This window comes from Hemitrygon akajei, chromosome 11 (assembly GCF_048418815.1).
Source record: "Hemitrygon akajei chromosome 11, sHemAka1.3, whole genome shotgun sequence".
Taxonomy (NCBI): domain Eukaryota; kingdom Metazoa; phylum Chordata; class Chondrichthyes; order Myliobatiformes; family Dasyatidae; genus Hemitrygon; species Hemitrygon akajei.
The window spans coordinates 44,489,906-44,508,557 of record NC_133134.1 but is presented as its reverse complement, the minus strand read 5'-3'; the positions used below and the strand labels follow the sequence as shown (position 1 = coordinate 44,508,557).

Genomic DNA, 18,652 nt, shown 5'->3' with positions numbered 1-18,652 from the left:
AGGTAAAGCAGTAGATGTAGTGTATATGGATTTCAGTAAGGTATTTGATAAGGTTCCCCATGCAAGGTTCATTCAGACAGTAAGGAGGCATGGGATCCAAGGAGACCTTGCTTTGTGGATCCAGAATAGCTTGCCCACAGAAGGCAAAGGGTGGTTATAGATGGTTTGTGTTCTGCATGGAGGATGGTGACCAGTGGTGTGCCTCAGGGATCTGCTCTGTGACCCCTCCTCATTGTGATTTTTATAAATGACCTGGATGAGGAAGTAGAAGGATGGGTTACTAAGTTTGCTGATGACACAAAAGTTGAGGGTGTTGTGGATAGTGTGCAGGGTTGTCAGAAGTTACAGCGGGACATTGATAGGACACAGAACTGGGCTGAGAAGTGGCAAATGGAGTTCAGCCCAAATAAGAGTGAAGTGGTTCATTTCACTAGGACAAATTTGAAGAGAAAATATTAATGGTATGACCATTGGCAGTGTGGAGGATCAGCAAGATCCTGGGGTCCATGTACATAGGACACTCAAAGCTGCTGTGCAGGTTGACAGTATTGTTAAGAAGGCATGTGGTGTGATAGCCTTCATAAACTGTGGAATTCAGTTCAAGAGCCGAGAGGTAATGTTAAAGCTAACAAGACCTTAATTAGATCCCACTTGGAGTACTATGTTCAATTCTGGTCACCTCACTACAGGAAGGATGTGTGTGCTATATAAAGAGTGCAGAGGAGTTAGAAGAATGTTGCCTGTATGAGAATAGGTTGAGTGAACTTGGTCTTTTCTCCTTGGAGTGATGGAGAATGAGAGGTGACCTGATAGAAGTGTACAAGATGTTGAGAGGCATTAATTGTGTGGATAGCCAAAGGCTTTTTCCTAGGGCTGAAATGGCTAACATGAAGGGGCATAGTTTTAAGATGCTTGGAAGTAGGTACAAGGGGGATGTCAGAGGCACGTTTTACCATACACAGAATGTGAGAGCGTAGAATGCACTGCCAGCAACGGTGGTAGTGGTGGATACAGTAGGGTCTTTTAAGGTACATGGAGCTTAGAAAAATAGACGGCTATGTGGTAAGGAAATTCTAGGCAGTTTCTACAGTAGGTTACTTAGTCAGCACAACATTGTGGACCAAAGGGCCTGTAATGTGCTGTAGGTTTCCATGTTCTATGTTGAATGTTTCCACATATTCATAAGTCTTTAGAGTTAAGACCTCGAGGTAACACTTTGACTTCCAGCTTTCTCAGTTTTATAAACGTATCTCCAATTTCAATTCCATACATCTACTTCCTAAATTTAAAATTTATAATGGATGAACAAAACTTAAAACTCCATGACAAGCAAGAAAAAAATTGGGCAATATAACACAAGCATCAATATTTATATTTCTCAAAAGGATGACAAGGATTCTGGCTATTATGCAACACTGCCCACTCTAAACAGCCACTAAAAATATCAATAAAACTTCCTGGAATACAGGATAAAATCCTTCATTTACATTTACAGCTAAAAACCACTGGGAGAAGAAAAAAGTATTATTTGAATTAACACTTTCTGACTGGACAAAAGGCATATTTATGTACACAGAAAAATGGGAAGGAGAGGAATTGTCAAGATCCTGCATCAAGCATGAGATTGGAGAGATAGGATGGCCAGTATCTAAGAGGGGGTGGGGTGAGGAGGGGGTGGGGTGAGGGAAGTGCCATTAGATAGAAGCACAAGAAAGTCTGCAGATGCTGGTAATCCAGAGGAACACACACACAAAATGCTGGAGGAACTCGGGTCAAGGCAGCACCTATGGTCTTGGCCCGAAGTGTTGACTATTGATGATGCCTGACCTGCTGAATTCCACCAGCATTTTGTGTGTGTTGATTCAAAACACTTACTACATTTCAAACCAATGATTATGTTCAACTGGGCGGAAAATATATATACACACGCATTTCAGATCAACTCTTTTTTTAAAAGTTTCACCCTTGATGATTCTTAAAGCTCAGGGTAATACAGAGGCAAACTGAAAGGCAGAACATTACATTTCACCCATTATAGCTAGCAGTCTTATATAATAAATCACATGTACTACACCTACAGAATAAAAACCAGCAAGCACAGCAACCATCAAGTAGGCACATTTCACTTGGATAAGAGAGAGCTTGATAACATTCTTACAATAGCTACCAGACAAAGAAATCAAGTTTTGTTTTTTCCACTGCTCAAGGCCAAAACTGATCTTCTGTCAAAAGAGCAAGAGTGAGATCTTTAAAGCAGATAAAATCTGCTGATTTTTTAACTAAGTAGGCTGTAACGAAATAAATTATAAACCCTACAATTAAGTGCCAATGATCACGACACACACACACACACACACACACACACACACACACACACACACACACACACACACACACACACACACACACACACACACACACACACACACACACACACACACACACACACACACACACACACACACACACACACACACACACACACACACACACACACACACACACACACACACACACACATATCAAATTGACTGTCATTTGATTTAGTTCAATACACTACAGGCCCACAGCAGTGGAGCCCCGAAGGCAGTGTCACCTGTCTGATACCCAGGTCAGGACATTCAGATTCAAATTCATTGATTTACACACAATGGAACATACAGTGAAATGCATCATTTGCATTACAACCGCTCCAACACAAGGATGTAATGGGACAGCCCACATAAAGGTGCTAACAAAACATACCCACAATGTTCAGCAGAACAATGCAACGATGGCAAAACAAGCCATTTTCTCAGCCACCCAAAACACAAAGACAGACCTCAAACCTGGACATGACCCTGGCACTTTGACTTTCTGGCCTGGACTTGAACAGACCTCCAGGACTTACTGACTGGGGGAGGCGGCATCAACTGCCCTCATCCTTGGGGTCTGTCAACAATGGTCCTTGATCACAGGAATCACTGGTCTTCATCATCGGCACCTGCCGCCAAAGTCCAGGGGACTGCTGCCCTCTGACCGGACTTCAGATAGATGAGAATGGGTGAAGTGCCAGATGGAATACACATAGGGAAGTATATGGTTATGCACTTTGGTAAAAGAAATTGAAGTGGTAGACTTTTTTCTAATTGGGGAGCAAATTCAGAAATTGGAGCTACAAAAGGGACTAGTCCTAGTGCAGGATTCCCTAAAGGTTAATTTGGAAGTGAGTCAGTAATAAGGCCTTCAAATGCATTAATTCAAGAGGACTAAAATATAAACAAGTGGGTAATGGTGAGGCTTTATAAGAGAAGACCACATCTGGAATATTATGAGCAATTTTTGGTACCATATCAAAAAAAAGACATGCTGGTATAGGAGGGTCCAGAGAAGATTCACAAGATGGGTACCAGGAATGAAAGGGTTGTTGTACAAAGAACATTTGATGGCTCTGGGTCTGTACTCACTAGAGTTTAGAAGAATAGAGGCAGGGAAACCTCACTGAAACCTACCAAATATTGAAAGGTCTGAATAAAGTGAAAATAGAGATAATGTTTTCAATAGTGGGAGAGCTTAGGACCAGAAGGTACAGCCGCAGTAGAAGGACATCCCTCTAGAACAGAGACAAGGAGGAATTTCTTATCCAGAGTGTGGTGAATGAGTGGAATACATTGTTACAGGCAGCTCTGGAGCCAATTCATTGGGTATATTTGAAGAAGTTGATAGGCTCTCAATTATATGGGCATCAAAGGTTATTGGGGGAAGACAGGAGAATGGGGTTGAAAGGGAAAATAAATCAGCCATGATAAAATGGTGGCACAGACTCAATTGGCTAAATAATCTAATTCTGCTCCTGTGTGTTATGGTCTTACCTTACTTAAATATCCCATCAAATAGCTCACCTCAAATGCCACATTTCTACAAATCTTGTAAACCCATATCACTAATAGAAATATACCAATTCCTTCAATTGGAGCTTACAATAAATCATTTCCTTTAAAGACTGTTGTTAGTGCAATGTCTAGTTAAGACAAGTGTTGTATATATTAATTGAGCATAAAGACAATGAAATAAGCATTCAACAGCAAACTTCACTCCCAAGTAATAAAATCTACTCACTTAAATTAATCCTTCTTTCCATGTGTGAAATTATTGTCCATGTCAAAACCCATTGGTTATGGAGATCCTCAATAGTCACCCTTTTCATTTACATCCTAGTTGTCGTCTTCTTCAACATGACCAGCTTGCACTTTCAGCAATTTGATTTGCAAATTTATTTAAGCTGAAGGGTGCAGGGTCAATCTAATAACTACCATACCCCATTACGTGCCAAACCTCAGCAAGATCTAGTGCTATATTAAATTCAATACAATGAGGATGCAAAGATTAGATATAGGCATTTGATGTTTAAGTCCTACAGATGGTGCTGATAGGTCTTAAAAGATACACTCAGTGCACAATTTTCCAGTCGATAATGATTTTAATATATTTTATTCTGTGATTCTTCAACCTGATCACCAAATTAACTACATGAAATTGTTTGTCTTTGTTGATTACTTGAGATTGTAGTTGAAAGTCAGCCTCTTGTTCGAGCACGGTGACCTATGCAACATGAATTTATATTATTTTCTCTCAACACAAGCATGCATTCAATTTCACAGGATGCAGCCAAACTGGACAATCTGTAGCACTCCAGTAGTTCACTTTCTTTAGTTTCTACGATCTTTTCAACTCATTTCTTTTATTAAATCATTAAGCTGAAGATGTTCAAAAACTGAAAAATATTTTAGAAGTAAAAATAATTGTACAAGATGGAGATCGTAATAAGCTCATAAATTCTTACTGAAGCTTTTCATTTGTAATTTATAAAAACTTTCAGTTTAATAGCAGAGAAGCAACCGTAATAGTCATATGCATTTAATTTTTCAAAATCAATCATGCTTTTTTATTGACGATCAGACATAATCGCTTGCCTCTGTTATGCAACAGAACAGAAGAAACAAAAAAAATCAGACAAGCACTTCCCCAGCTCTAATTTCATTTCCCTTTCAAGTTAACATTGAGTACAAAGAAACCATATGGAAAGAGTATCAGCTTGTGGGCTCATCTGCAAACCGAGGACGAGCAAAATGTCGCAGGGTCACTGCCCTCAAACAAGGGAAAAGGAAGCCATGAGAAGTGTAAACAGCTAGCCAGTAGGCAGAAGAAAGGTGTCAGACACAATAGAATAATATAGTGCAGGGGTGGGTGAAAACATGTGATAAGAGTCAGACAGTTTCCCAAAGTGCAACCGGCAGACAATGACTAGCCTCTTCCGCACAACATTGTAACTCTATGCTTAGATAAAACAAAAGCAGAAGCAGCAACACCAATTCATGCAGCACACACAGATGAAAGGGAGTAACACACAAACCGCTGGAATGACACACAACACTGGAGGTCAGGCAGCATCTATGGAGGGCTGCTTGAGATTCCAGCATGAGCAGTCTCTTGCGAAGCGTTACTGTGGGACTTTGGGGGAGGGGTGGACTATATTCCTAGAAAACAATCTGCATAGAGATCTTCTGTAACACAGCCACACATTCTGCCCATGTGTCAAGCAGTAACAAATTTTTTAAATTTTTATCCCGAGATCTCACCTCCCCCCCCACCCAACACCAAGTTCGGTGAGAGCATATTTATATTTCATACCTCAAAATTTTTATTGTCATTTCTATAAGAGTGCATTTCCGTTGCCACTTTGCCATTATGCAGAGATTACCTGTACAGATTCAACAGGCCACTTGGTCTCCATCCATGCCATAACCATTCCATTTTATGATTTTTTTTAAAAACATACCACATACACCACAAAAAATCTGATATGTAGTAATTCACATATTTGACCACACATCTGTTTCCTTTCGCAAAGCTGACAAGATAGAAACCACTGCTGGAAATAGACAAAAAGAGCTAAGCACGTACTCTTCTAAGATAATGCAGAAATTGCTGTCTGATCCACCGAGAAGCGTAGGGTTTTCATTTCAAATTTCTGACATGTCCAATTGTATTTTGACATTTAAAAGGTTTAAAAACCAAAACTTTGTGTAATTTCTCACTGAATTGTTGAGAATATGGAGCATGATCTCAAGAATTGTGAAGTGAACCAATAAACGGACAAAAAAAAACTACTCCCACTGTAGTGTATAGAATGAAGTCCATTGTCATTCAATGATATACATGTACACCACCAAATTAGACAATGGTTCCCCAGACCTGGATGTAAAGCACAGTAGTATACATAACACCTAAAAATTTAGGAAAGTAAGAATTAACCCTACAAATGAATTTCGCTTAGATAAACAAAGTGTAAAAATATAGTACAAATTATCCAGTGACACTTGGAATGCGGTGCAGTAGGGAGTTCAGAACCCTAAAAGCCTGGGGGAAGAACTGTTTCCCATCCTGACCATTCTTTATGCATCGGAGTCTCCTGCCTGATGGTGGAAAGTCAAAGAGGATGCTGGATGGATGAGTGGGACTACGGGCCCTACCTACACAGCACTCCTGATCAGTGTCCCTAGTGGATGGTAGGGAGACCCCTATGATCCTCACAATCCTTTGTAGGGTCTTCTGGTCCAACACTCTGCTGCTCCCGTACCGGATGGAGATGCAGTTTGTCAAGACACTCTCAATGGTGCTTCTGTAAAATTCAGTTAAGATGGGAGGGGGAACCTCGCCTGCCTCAAACTCCTCAGGATGTGGAGGTGCTGCTGTGCCTTCTTATTCAGGAAGCTTGTACCATACTAAGTGTAATCAACCTGCCAACCATTGCTAAGGGTGCACCAAAGATTTGAGGATGTTGCCAGGATTCGAGGGACTGAGTAGACAATGACTTTATTCACTGAAGTGTCAGAGAATGAGGGGTGATCTTACAGAGGTGCATAAAATCATAAGGGGCAGAGCTAAGTCAAGTGCTCACAAGGTTATGGAACTAAGAACTAGAAGACATTGATTCAAGGTGATGAGGAGGAAGAGATTTAATATGAACTAGGGGAGTAACTTTTTCATCCAGAAGGCAATCCTTATATGGAATAAATTGCTAGAGGAAGTGGTTGAAACAAGTACATTAACAATTAAAAGGCACTTGGACAAGTACATGGATGGGAAAAGTTTAGAGGGGTATGGACCAAAGCAGACAAATTGGACTAGCTCAGATTGGCAACTTGGTCAGCCTCAGCAAGTTGTACAAAAGGGTCTGTTGACTTTATAACTCTATACAAATATGGGTCATCCACATGACGTGTCACAATTAGTGCAGGGCTTCTAAGAAGTGTTGGTCTATTTCCACTCATGAAATCTGAAATTCCTGTTCCATTATTACATAATCCCCCTTTCATGTTAAACATTCCATGATTCACCACAAATTATCTTCTACATTAAAAAATACAAACTATTTAAAACTTCCTAAATCCATGTTTTTATACCTATGTAACACAGAAACTAAAAGACGTAGGTTTTTTACTCAGCTCGTCCCTTAAATAAGAGGCTCCTATAATTGTCTTTATAATTTAAAAATGCTACTTAGATTCTGCAGCAGGAATTGTCCAAGTCCAGCCAGAATTTCCATTTTATACCCACAAACACTACTGTGTACAAAGAACAGGACAAAAGTCTCAAAGTTCAGGATTACTGCCAAGTTGATCCAGATGGCTCTATGAATAAAACTGAGAGCTGACCATAAACATCAACAATTTATTAAAACTTTATTTAGATGGGTAATATCCAGATTAACTTAAAATAAAAAGTGACGTGAAACATCTTTACTCAATACCTACACACAAGACCAGTTCTAAATATGATATGACAATGTATCACAAGACTGCAGCCAGGGCTAAGTCAGTATCTTTCTTCCTCAGTCATGTCATTGCAAGTTTACATCCCAATGCAGAGCACAAAAAATATGCTAATATTTCACTGAAGTAATGCTGTACTGGCGAATGTGACACTTTTGAATGAGATTTTAGACATATGCCGTATTTGTTCTCTAGTGAATCTGAAAGATTCCATATAACTATTGTGATGAGCCGAGTTGTCGCCAGTAGCCTGTAAGTATACTGCATATCATTCAATCAGCATTATTAAATCATTATGTTGTTGTTTGTACAAATTGGCTGCAACATGCCTACAAACTTTAAAAATATTCACTGATTCTAAGGCTCTGTCAGAGGAGAAAACAATGAAAAGCACCGGATAAATTCAGATCACTTTTCAATTATTCAAAAACTACTTTTATTGCCAAATGTTTCCAGCCCAGGCTGTGGGAAACTCAACTTATCTGCATAACCTTCAGTAATAGCATTTTAAAACAAAGTATTTTAATTAAGGCATGCGTTGATCTACTGAACGAGGGCATTGGGAAGGTTTTTTAAAGACTTTCCTCCTTTGCTATACAAACTGTAACACGACAATGTGGAAGAAATACAAGTCTGCTACTGTTTCAATTCTAGGCTGTAATCAGGGCAAAGGGACGTGAAGACCAGATCAACATTTGCCATGATAATGAGTCAAATTACTTTTGTCTCATTCCCAAAAGTAATAAAAACATATTCTCACTCAAAGAGTATTTGTAAAACGCGGACTAACAGCAAATATCACATCTATTCTTGAGTAAATGTTGGAGTATACAAGTGTTCGATACACTCGAGGTCAATACACACTCAGCCCATCGTCAACAACAGAATTCACCCATTAGGCAATTAATTGAAATTACGGAATTCGCTCGTTAAACTACCGTCCACTTCAAATCCTGCTCAAAAACCTTTGGGCCGCCTCATGCATCTTCCTTCCCCAAACCCCCAAGTCACTGTGGGGGGGGGGGGGGGACACTGCATCCCACCAGAATAAAGTGCAAGTAACCATAAGCACAGTCGCCCCCAGCTTTATAATGCGAGCGTATCCACGCAACCGCAATAAAAAAAAAGTTGCAGTGATTACTTGTGGCGGCTTTAAATAGCTGCCTCGAACTTCACATCTGTTATGTCAACCCTTTTCTACCTCATTTCACAAAACATGCAGATTTTCGGCGAGAGAGGAAGAGCTGCTGGGGACTAGTGCTGGGGTCTGCGATCGAGCTTTCCAGTGACGAGAAACAACTTTGACTCGTCGCTGTGTTGCAGACGGAGCCCGAGCCGCGATGCAAAATGACGCGAACCACGAAACACAGAGGGCCCCCCCCCCACCGCTCTCCTCTTACCCCCGCTTACCTCCTGGTACTGGGTGTCCTCGGGGTGGAAGTCGTTGCTGACCACCTCCAGCTGGAGGTTGATGTGCGGGAGACGGTGCAGCAGGCTCACCCACCAGGGAGGCGAGTAATTCACCGCCGCCGCCATCAGATTGAAGCCTGGGATCTGGGTGGGAGGAAAGGGGGGGGGGCACCTACTCCATCCCCAGATTCACCCGCACTCTCTTCCAGGCGCACCAGGCCCCCTCTGGAATAAAAATCCCGGCGCTCCCCGTGCAGAGCCCGCTCGCTGGTGAATGTTCCCGGCACCGAGGAGGAGGAAAGGGAGGTGGGGTGGAAATCCCTGGAGGTGCACGGATCCTCGCCCCCGTTCAAGCGGCCAGCAGATGGCGGCCCCCTCCGCTCGCTGCCCCGACCGCGGTGAGGAGGGGCGACTTCGTACTCCGACGTCCGTGAGCTCTCCCGGGCTTGGCGGCTAGAGACCCGGGGGCGTCGGCGTGTGCACTCTGCCGGGTCTGGTCCGAGGAGGAGGTGGAGTCGGTAGGGAGGGGGTATAAGAAAATCCCACGCCCGGCCCGACTACCTCCCGTCTCCAGTAACCTGCCCTCTGGCTCGGGGGGTGTGACTGTATTCCTCCACCCAGCCACCCGATGGGGCTGACGACGCCGCCGCCCTGGCCCGCCCCGACTCCCGGCGACCGCCTGCTCCCCGAGCCCAGCCGCCAGGTGAAGCCCGCGGCTCGACAGCGCCGCCCAGCCCCCGGTGCCCGCTGCGCGAACTGCAGCCCCTGCCAATCCCAACGTGGCGAATTGTTCTCGTCCTGACGCCGGTGTAACACCAGTGTTGGACGGAGATGCCGAGAGGTTCGGTGCGCTGTCTGCTTATGAAGCACCGCAGACGTGTAATTACTGTCGGCAACATTGTACCCAGTTTCAGTGCAGCAAGCACTCACCTGCAGCAATGTGACGATAACGAAATAGAGGGATAAACATTGGTAGGAATGTCATGGATAACCCTCTTCGCGGGTATTACTCAATCAAAATATTTCTTTGCAGCTGGGCAATTTTCTTTTGATATAAAATCCTTTGTATCCATCAGAGATGTGGCCTTAATTAATATTTTCATCTGAAGGACACCGCCGCTAAAAGAGTGTTGGGCTAGATTTTTATCCTCAAGACTCGAATGGGTCTTAAGTTACAGAGGAAACTGAGCCACATTTAAGACGATATTTTCCAAGAATAATCTTTTTAAAATGCTGGAAGAACTCAGCAGGTCAAGTAGTGCCTCTGGGGGCAAAAGATGTAAAAGCAAAAGGGGAAAAGAGCAGACATCTATTTTCCACTTTCAGGTAACCCATACACTCTACCATCCCCAACACCTCTCCCCCCCCCCCCCCCCCATGATCACCTCCCACACACATTGACCTGTCCACCTGGACTTCTTCTCCCTTTGTTCATCTTTCCCATCTGCATCTCAACCCCCCCATCCCACCTGTTCCATTTGCACTTCAACTCCCCATCTCACTCCAGCTTCCAATCGGCATCCTACCTCCATACCAGCCCATGACCCCTCCTCTCCCTTCTGCCAGTACATTGGCAATATTTCCTTTTTCTTTTCTGTCCTTACCCAAAAATGATAGCGCACACCTTTTGCCTCCCACAGATCCCACTTGGCCTATTGAGTTCATCTAGCCTTCGGTCTTTTATTACAGATTCTAGCTTCCACATCCTCTTTTGTTCACCATCAAACCCACAGATAGGGTGTTGCTGTAGTAGTCTGGGCTGTTGACGCCCAACAACAGCTCCCAGACACCTCCTCTTACTTACCCCTTGAACAAGACCCCACTAAGGAGTACCAGGCATTGTCTCCCACACCATCACCCATCTTATTAGCTCTAGGGATCTCCCATACACTACCACCAACGTCATAGTTCCCGCACCCTGCACCTATCCACAAACCCACTTGTCTGGGTAGACCCATTCTTTCAGCTTGTTCCTGCCCCAATGAACTCATATCTGCATACTTTGACTGTTTTATCCCCCCTAGTTCAGTCCCTTCCTATCTACATCCATGACACTTCACACGCTCTGGATCTTTTCAGTGATTTCAAGTTCCCTGGCCCCGATCATCTTATTTTTACTATGGATGTCCAGTCCCGATACACGTCCATCCCCCATCAGGAAGGCCTCAGAACTCTCCATTTCTTTCTGGACACCAGACCCAACCAGTTCCCCTCCACTACCACTCTCCTCTGTCTAGCGGAACTTATCGTCACTCTTAATAATTTCTCCTTTGGTTCCTCCCACGTCCTTCAAATAAAAGGGGTAGCCATGGGTACTCACATGGGTCCCAGCTATGCCTGTCTTTTTGTTAGCTACGTGGAACAATCTATGTTCCGAGCCTACATTGGTGGCTGTCCCTCACACTTCCTATGCTACATCGACGACTGCATTGGTGCTGCTTCCTGCACCCACGTGGAACTCGTCAACTTCATCCACTTTGCCTCCAACTTCCACCCTGCCCTTAAATTTACCTGCTCAATTTCCAACACCTTCTTCCAGCACCTCCTCCCTCTTTCTCAATCCCTCTGGAGACAGTTTATTTACTGATGTCTATTATAAACTTCGCGGATTCTCATAGCTACCTGGACTATAACTCTTCCCACCCTGTTGCTTATAAAAGTACCATCCCATTCTCTCAATTGCTCCATCTCTACTGCATCTGCTCTCAGGATTTGGCTTTTCATTCCAGGACAAAGGAGGTGTCCTCCTTCCTCAAAGAAAGGGACTTCCTTTCCTCCACTATCAACGCTGCCTCAACTACATCTCTTCCATTTCCCGTAAGTCTGCTGTCACCCCATCCTCTCGCCACCCTACCACCTAGGGATAGAATTCCTCTTGTCCTCACCTACCACCCCACCAGCCTCCACCTCCAACACATTATTCTCCGGAACTTCCGTCATCTCCAACGGGATCCCACCGCCAAGCATATCTTTCCCTCCCCCCAACCCACCTTCTGCTTTCCGCAGGGATCGCTCCCTACGTGACTCCTATGTCCATTCGTCCCTGCCCACTGATCTCCCTCCTGGCACTTATCCTTGCAACACCTGCCCCTACACCTTCTCCCTCACTACCATACAGGGCCCCAAACAGTCTTTCCAGGTGAAGTGCCACTTCACCTGTGAGTCTGATAGCATCACATACTGTGTTTGGTGCTCCCGGTGTGGCCTCGTGAGACCCAACGTAGATTGGAAGACCACTATGCTGAGCACTTGCGCTCTGTCTGCCAGAAAAAGCAGGATTTCCCAGTGGCCACCCACTTTAATTCCATTTCCCATTCCCATTCTGATATGTCTATCCATGGCCTCCTCTACTGTCACAATGAGGTCACACTCAGGTTGGAGGAATGAGACTTTATATTCTGCCTGGGTAGTCTCCAAACTGATGGCATGAACATCGATTTCTCGAACTTCCAGTAATGACATCCCCTTCTCCATTCCCCATCCATTTTTCCCTCTCTCACCTTATCTCCTTGCCTGCCCATCACCTCCCTCTGGTGCTCCTCCACCCCTCCCCACCTTTTCTTTCTTCCATGGCCTTCTGTCCTCTCCCTTTAGACTCCCCCTTCTCCAGCCCTGTATTTCTTTCACCAATCAACTTCCCAGTTCTTTACTTCAGTGGTCTCCAACTACCAGACCACGAGAAAACGATATGATTTCTCGATATGAAACGATATGAGTCAGCTGCACCTTTCCGCATTCCCTGTCACGCCCACTGTTGAACTTGAACCCACGCGAGGTCATCTGTTGCCTAAATGCAGTGATACCCTAGCACCAGGGATCACTGGATGGCGTCAGGTAATCGGCCGCCTCGCACGGCCGGTGGGAAGTGCCATTGCTACCGGCCTGGAGCACGGAGAGATGGGCGCCGCTTCTAAACCTGTTTACCACACCGAATGTTCATGGGGAGCCCAGTGCTAAAATATTCGCAGACAACTTCATTCGGGCTCAGGGGTTCATAAGTAGCAGAGCTGAAAGTCACTCCTCGAGCCAAACTTTTGTCGGCCGATAGATCCTACAAGGGGGGCGGGCACGCGTCCTGTCACACTCCTCGCTGGGTCAGTTGCTTTTCGACTGATGCTGCCTGTCCAGCTGAGTTTCTCCAGCATTTTGTGTGTGCTGCTTGGATTTCCAGCATCTGCAGATTTTCTCTTGTTTTTTTCTCTTTAATTTTTAAGCTTTCCTCTCTCCTTCACCATTTTTACCACTATAAGATACTGCGGGGAAGACTGGTTGCCAATAAACTTGGCTTTGTAATTAAGTATTGGCAGCCAAATACAGGTAGTAATGCCTGCTTTAGAAATGCTTCATATGCTTTCTTTTCTATCACCAGAGTCTTTCCACTGTTAAGCACAATTCAAAAGTCATGTCTATTTAATCAATAACGTTGACAGCTGAAGTTCTTTGAAAGTGTAACTGAGAAGCTTCTGTAAAGGTCTCATTAAAGAGCTTGGTCAATAAGACCACATGAAATTGGGTGTAATGCATAAACTTAGAATGAGAAATGCAAAAAGTGCATTTCCCACTAAAAGCAAACAGTGGGAATAAATGGATCCCTCTCTGGTTTTCAGACTGATTGGTAGTATACTGGAGGCATCAGAACTTGGATCGCAGGTTTTTCACAAAGTATATCATGGATTTATCTGAGAAGACCAAATATTGTATTTCCAAGTTTGCTGATGATTCTAAACTAAGAGGGATTGTATCACAGAGGAAGATGTAAAGTAGCTTCAAAAGCTACTTTAGCAGACTTAGTCACAAACAGGAGAAAATCTGCAGATGCTGGAAATCCGAGCAACACACACAAAATGCTGGAGGAACTCAGCTGGCCAGGCAGCATCTATGGAAAAGAGCACAGTCGAATTTTTAACCCAAAACTGAAAGCCATTGTGCTGGTCCAGCAAGCGATTAGGAAGACAAATAGTATGTTAGTCTTTTTACCAAAAGATTTGATCACTGGAGTAAGAAAGTCTTACTGCAATTGTGTAGAGTCTATCAGAGACCACACCTGGAGTATTTATTGTTCTCTACTGAGATCTCCTTACCTAATAAAGAATGGACATGTTATTGAGACAATGAAGAAAAGTTTTACCCCTCTGGATCCAGAGATGGAGGGCTTGCTGTGTTACGTGAATATGACTAGACCAGACTGTATTCTCTGGAATTTAGAAGAAGGAGAAGAGATCTTGATAAAAGATACAAATCCCTTATAGATTTTAACCTGCTGGATGTAAGTAGGATGTTTCCCTAGCTGAGGAGTCCAATAGCACAGAATTAGAATAAGACAGAGGCTGTTTGAAATTGAGGGGAAGATTAATTTTCAAAATTCACTATTCTGGATGTCAGTGGAGTCCCAGTCATCAAGTTTACTGTATATAGAGACAAAGTGTTTTTAGGTAAGGGGATACTGCAGGAGAATGACACTGAGGTAGATCACCTGTGAGTGGAACTGACTTGAGAATGCAAATAACCTCTCCTGCTGTCTTAACGTATATGAAGGTGATCCTTTGACCCATCTTATCAATGCCAACCAAAATTGGAGTTTAGGTAATCCCATTGCTCAGCTCTCGGACCTTATCCTTGTAGATTATGGCTCTTCAAATGGTCATCCATAAACCTGCAATTGCTGACCAGCAGTAGAGAATAATTACACTAGGCAAAATAACCCAAGTTCAGCATGTATCATCCTAGCAGTAATTTAAAAAAAATAGCAGTTTCAAGCTGGTTGTAAGTATAACCAAGATGAATGCAAATCCTTTTAGAATATCAAAGCCTGTTTAGAAACATTTATGACAATAATTACAATAAAAGGGAAGTATTTATAATTAAATGTACAATTCAATATAAATTATTGCTAACAAATAGGCCCATACATTGTAAATGAAGATAGTCAGTGCCAGTGTAAAATAACATGATGGAGTCATTACTTCACAGCAGAACACACAGTACCGGTAAATGCCCGGCTAGTACAGTGCATTTACTTTGTGAACTGTACAGTGGGCAATTTTGTGGCTAGTTCATGTGAAACCTGCAGATTATTAATCCATTCTCAGAGAAAGGGCAAACAACTGCTGTTCACACATGAGCACTTGTTTTTTTAATTAAACTTAAAGAAAACAAGATGAATGTCAAATAAAATTAGGTTTTTTTAATTAAGACATTACAGTTTTTGCTCATTTTCATACAACAAAATTGTTATGTTTGTATTTTCTTGCTGATTGAAAAGCAAGAAACTAAGAATTGGAATCAACCCTACTCTACTTAATCTTTATGGACTTAAAAGGAGTTTTGCAAGTTTATGAAGCTGGCACAAAATATGCTTCTTTTAATTACATTACCCCAAGAAGGAGGAAACTCTACAATTTGATAATTCCACACTGATCCTCAGTGATGACTTGATTCCTAGTCGTAATTGACAATTCTCTAGATCTGGGTCAGTGTTTTATTCATCAATTAATATCATTTAGTAATTATTAAAAATTTATGGAAGCCTATTAATTTGTATGCACATGGATATTTATAGATTAGTGCTTTTTTGGTGATAACTAATGGTTCTCCCAGGATTTTTAAAAATCTTATTTCTTCATTTGGTGAAACGATCTCAGGTCAAGCTCGCTGTTACTGCTCATTGTGTGGAACTGTTTTATTAAACTGTTGGGGTCTCCATTGTGAGGTAACAGGGCTAAAATGAAAGGAAGTGCAGGATTTTTATTTGACAATGATAATGGACTGATTGCATGCATCCAAGTCAGAATGGTATTCGACTTGCAAGGAACTTGCAAATGGTGAGATTCCAACACATTTTGTTTGGTGGAGGATGTGACAATAATAACGTTACTAAAAGTAATGAAAGAATGGTTAGACTCTGATTAAATAATGGTGCTCATCTGGCTGACACAACCATTGCTGTTTACCAACTATCTGAATGTTGACCATGCCTTGGTGTGTATGCTTCTGTTGAAATGCAAGTGGAAATGAACACTGTTCAGAGCACACCTGTGGAGACAGAAATGGACCTACATTTCAAGTTGGAATCATTTCATCAGAACTGGAAATGGTAGAATTTGGTTAGAGGCATGCAGCAATAGGCTGAGCTCTAGGAATGAGGTGTGGAAGTCATCAAGGATAAGTTTGGAACCAAGACACTTTGTTAAACCCAAAGTGAAAGGACAATTAGAAGGAAATGCTCCACCAGTTGTAGTTTCCTAATACACTATTTAAGATGGTTGTGGTTGTTGGAGCTCGATTATCCCATACTCTGGATATTACTGCAGAGGTTTCTCAAGCCAGTGTCACAGGCTCAATAATTTTCAGCTGCTTCACCAGTGACTTTTGTTCTATCATGTGATCGGAAATGTTGAAGTTTGCTGACAATTGCATGGTCCAGTTCTATCTGGAATTACTCTGAAAATGATGAGACCACAGCTGCAGTCAGTAAGGCCTGGACAACATTTAGACATGGGCTCCTAAGTGGAATATAACATTCATGTCAACAAAGTGCCAGCTAATTTTTTCCCCTCATTGAAAGAGAATCGAACTACCTACACTTGATATTCAAAGACATTACCTTTGCAGCGCCCTTTGCAATCAACGCAAGGATCATCATTGATCAAAGATTTACATGGACTAAAAGCCATGGTTACAAGAATGAGCAAACACGAGGAAATCTGCAGATGCTGGAAATTCAAACAACACACACAAAATGCTGGTGGAACACAGCAGGCCAGGCAGCATCTATAGGAAGAAGCACTGTCGATGTTTCAGGCTGAGACCCTAAACAAAGGGTCCTGACGAAGGGCCTCGGCCTGAAACGTCGACAGTGCTTCTTCCTATAGATGCTGCCTGGCCTGCTGTGTTCCACCAGCATTTTGTGTGTGTTGTTACAAGAATGTATCAGGTGCCTTTTTCACCTTCTGATTCCCTGAAGACTTTACAAGGCACATGTCTGTAGAATCATTGAATAGCCTCCACAATCACCTAAACATTCATTCTCTCTACTACCAGTGACTTTGGAAGTACTGTGGGCCTTCTGGAAAATGTACTGTCATTACACAGACCTCCTCCAGTAGCATCTTCCAAAAATGTAACCATTACCCCCAATAGAGAAGGGTTTCAAGGAGCATTAGAACATCACTGTCTCCGCATGTCATCACTATGACTTAGGAATGTGTTGTGTGTTTTTTTTTATCATAGTTGGAAATGATAAAAATATTTGCTGAAGAACTACAGTGGTTCAGTGCCTTTTTTAAGAACTGGAATTGAAGGAGGTTTATTATTGGTATCTAGATACAGTGAAAAGTTTGTAATGCATACTGTTCATACAGATCATTACACAGTGCTTTGAGGTAGTACAAGAAGAACAAATTACAAATTACAGAATAAAGAGTAATTGCTACAGAGAAAGAGCAGCGCAGGTAGAAAATAAGGAGCAAGATCATAATGAGGTTGATTATGAGATCAAGAATCCATCTTATCATACTAGGGAAACATTCAGTAGTCTATAACAGCAGAGCAGAAGCTGATATTAAGCCTGGTGATATATGTTTTGGGTTTCTATATCTTCTGCCTGATGGGAAAGGAGAGTATGTCAGAGGTGGGTAGGCTTTTCAATTATGCTGGCTGCTTTACTGAGGCAGCAAGAAGTACAAACAGAGTCCATGGAGGAGAAGGGGGGAGTCAATAAGAAATGATCAATAAATACTGCCCTTGCCTCAACATTCACATCCTGAAAAAAGATCATTTGAAAAAAAAGATCTGAAGCACATCATCAGCATTGTTATCAGGATATTGTTCCAGCATATACAATCAGAATCAGAATCAGGTCTATTATCACCAGCAGATCTATGCAATACATGATAATATAGAAAGAAAAAAATAATTAAGTAAATCAATCACTATATATATTTTTTTATTTATATATAAGAGATTAAAATGATGCAAAAACAGAAATTAGATATATATTAAAAAAGAAGTGAGGTCTTTATAGGTTCAATGTCCATTTAGGAATCGTATGGTGGAGGGGAAGAAGCTGTTCCTGAATCAATGAGTGTGTGCCTTCAGGCTTCTGTACCTCCTTCCTGATGGTAACAATGAGAAGACAGCATGCCCTGGGTGATGGGTGTCCTTAATAATGGATGCTGCATTTCTGAGGCACCGGTTCTTGAAGATGTCTTGGGAACTACAGAGGCTAGTACCCATGATGGAGCTGACTAATTGTACAACCTTCCTTAGCATCTTTAGATCCTGTGCAGCAGCCCTCCCCCATTCCAGACAGTGACGCAGCCTGTCTGAATGCTCTCCACCTACTGTTAATTTCATTACTTACCACAATTATAGGTGCATGTAAGAGAGCTGCTCACTTTTGCTCTGGTCTGTTGGTTGTGATCTATGTA

General features: G+C 42.5%; 1 protein-coding gene across 4 annotated transcripts in view; it reads right to left on the bottom strand.

Moving 5' to 3' along the window:
* LOC140735558 (protein tweety homolog 3-like) overlaps positions 1-9,957 on the bottom strand; it is a 182,396-nt gene extending 172,439 nt beyond the window's left edge. The window contains exon 1 of one of the 4 annotated variants that reach the window (XM_073060747.1): positions 9,225-9,957. In XM_073060747.1, coding sequence (XP_072916848.1) covers positions 9,225-9,350 — 126 coding nt within the window. In that variant the 5' untranslated portion in view covers positions 9,351-9,957. The remainder of the gene's footprint in view (positions 1-9,224) is intronic. The other 3 variants (XM_073060748.1, XM_073060749.1, XM_073060750.1) reach the window with 3 other exon arrangements.
* Positions 9,958-18,652: the final 8,695 nt, after the last annotated feature.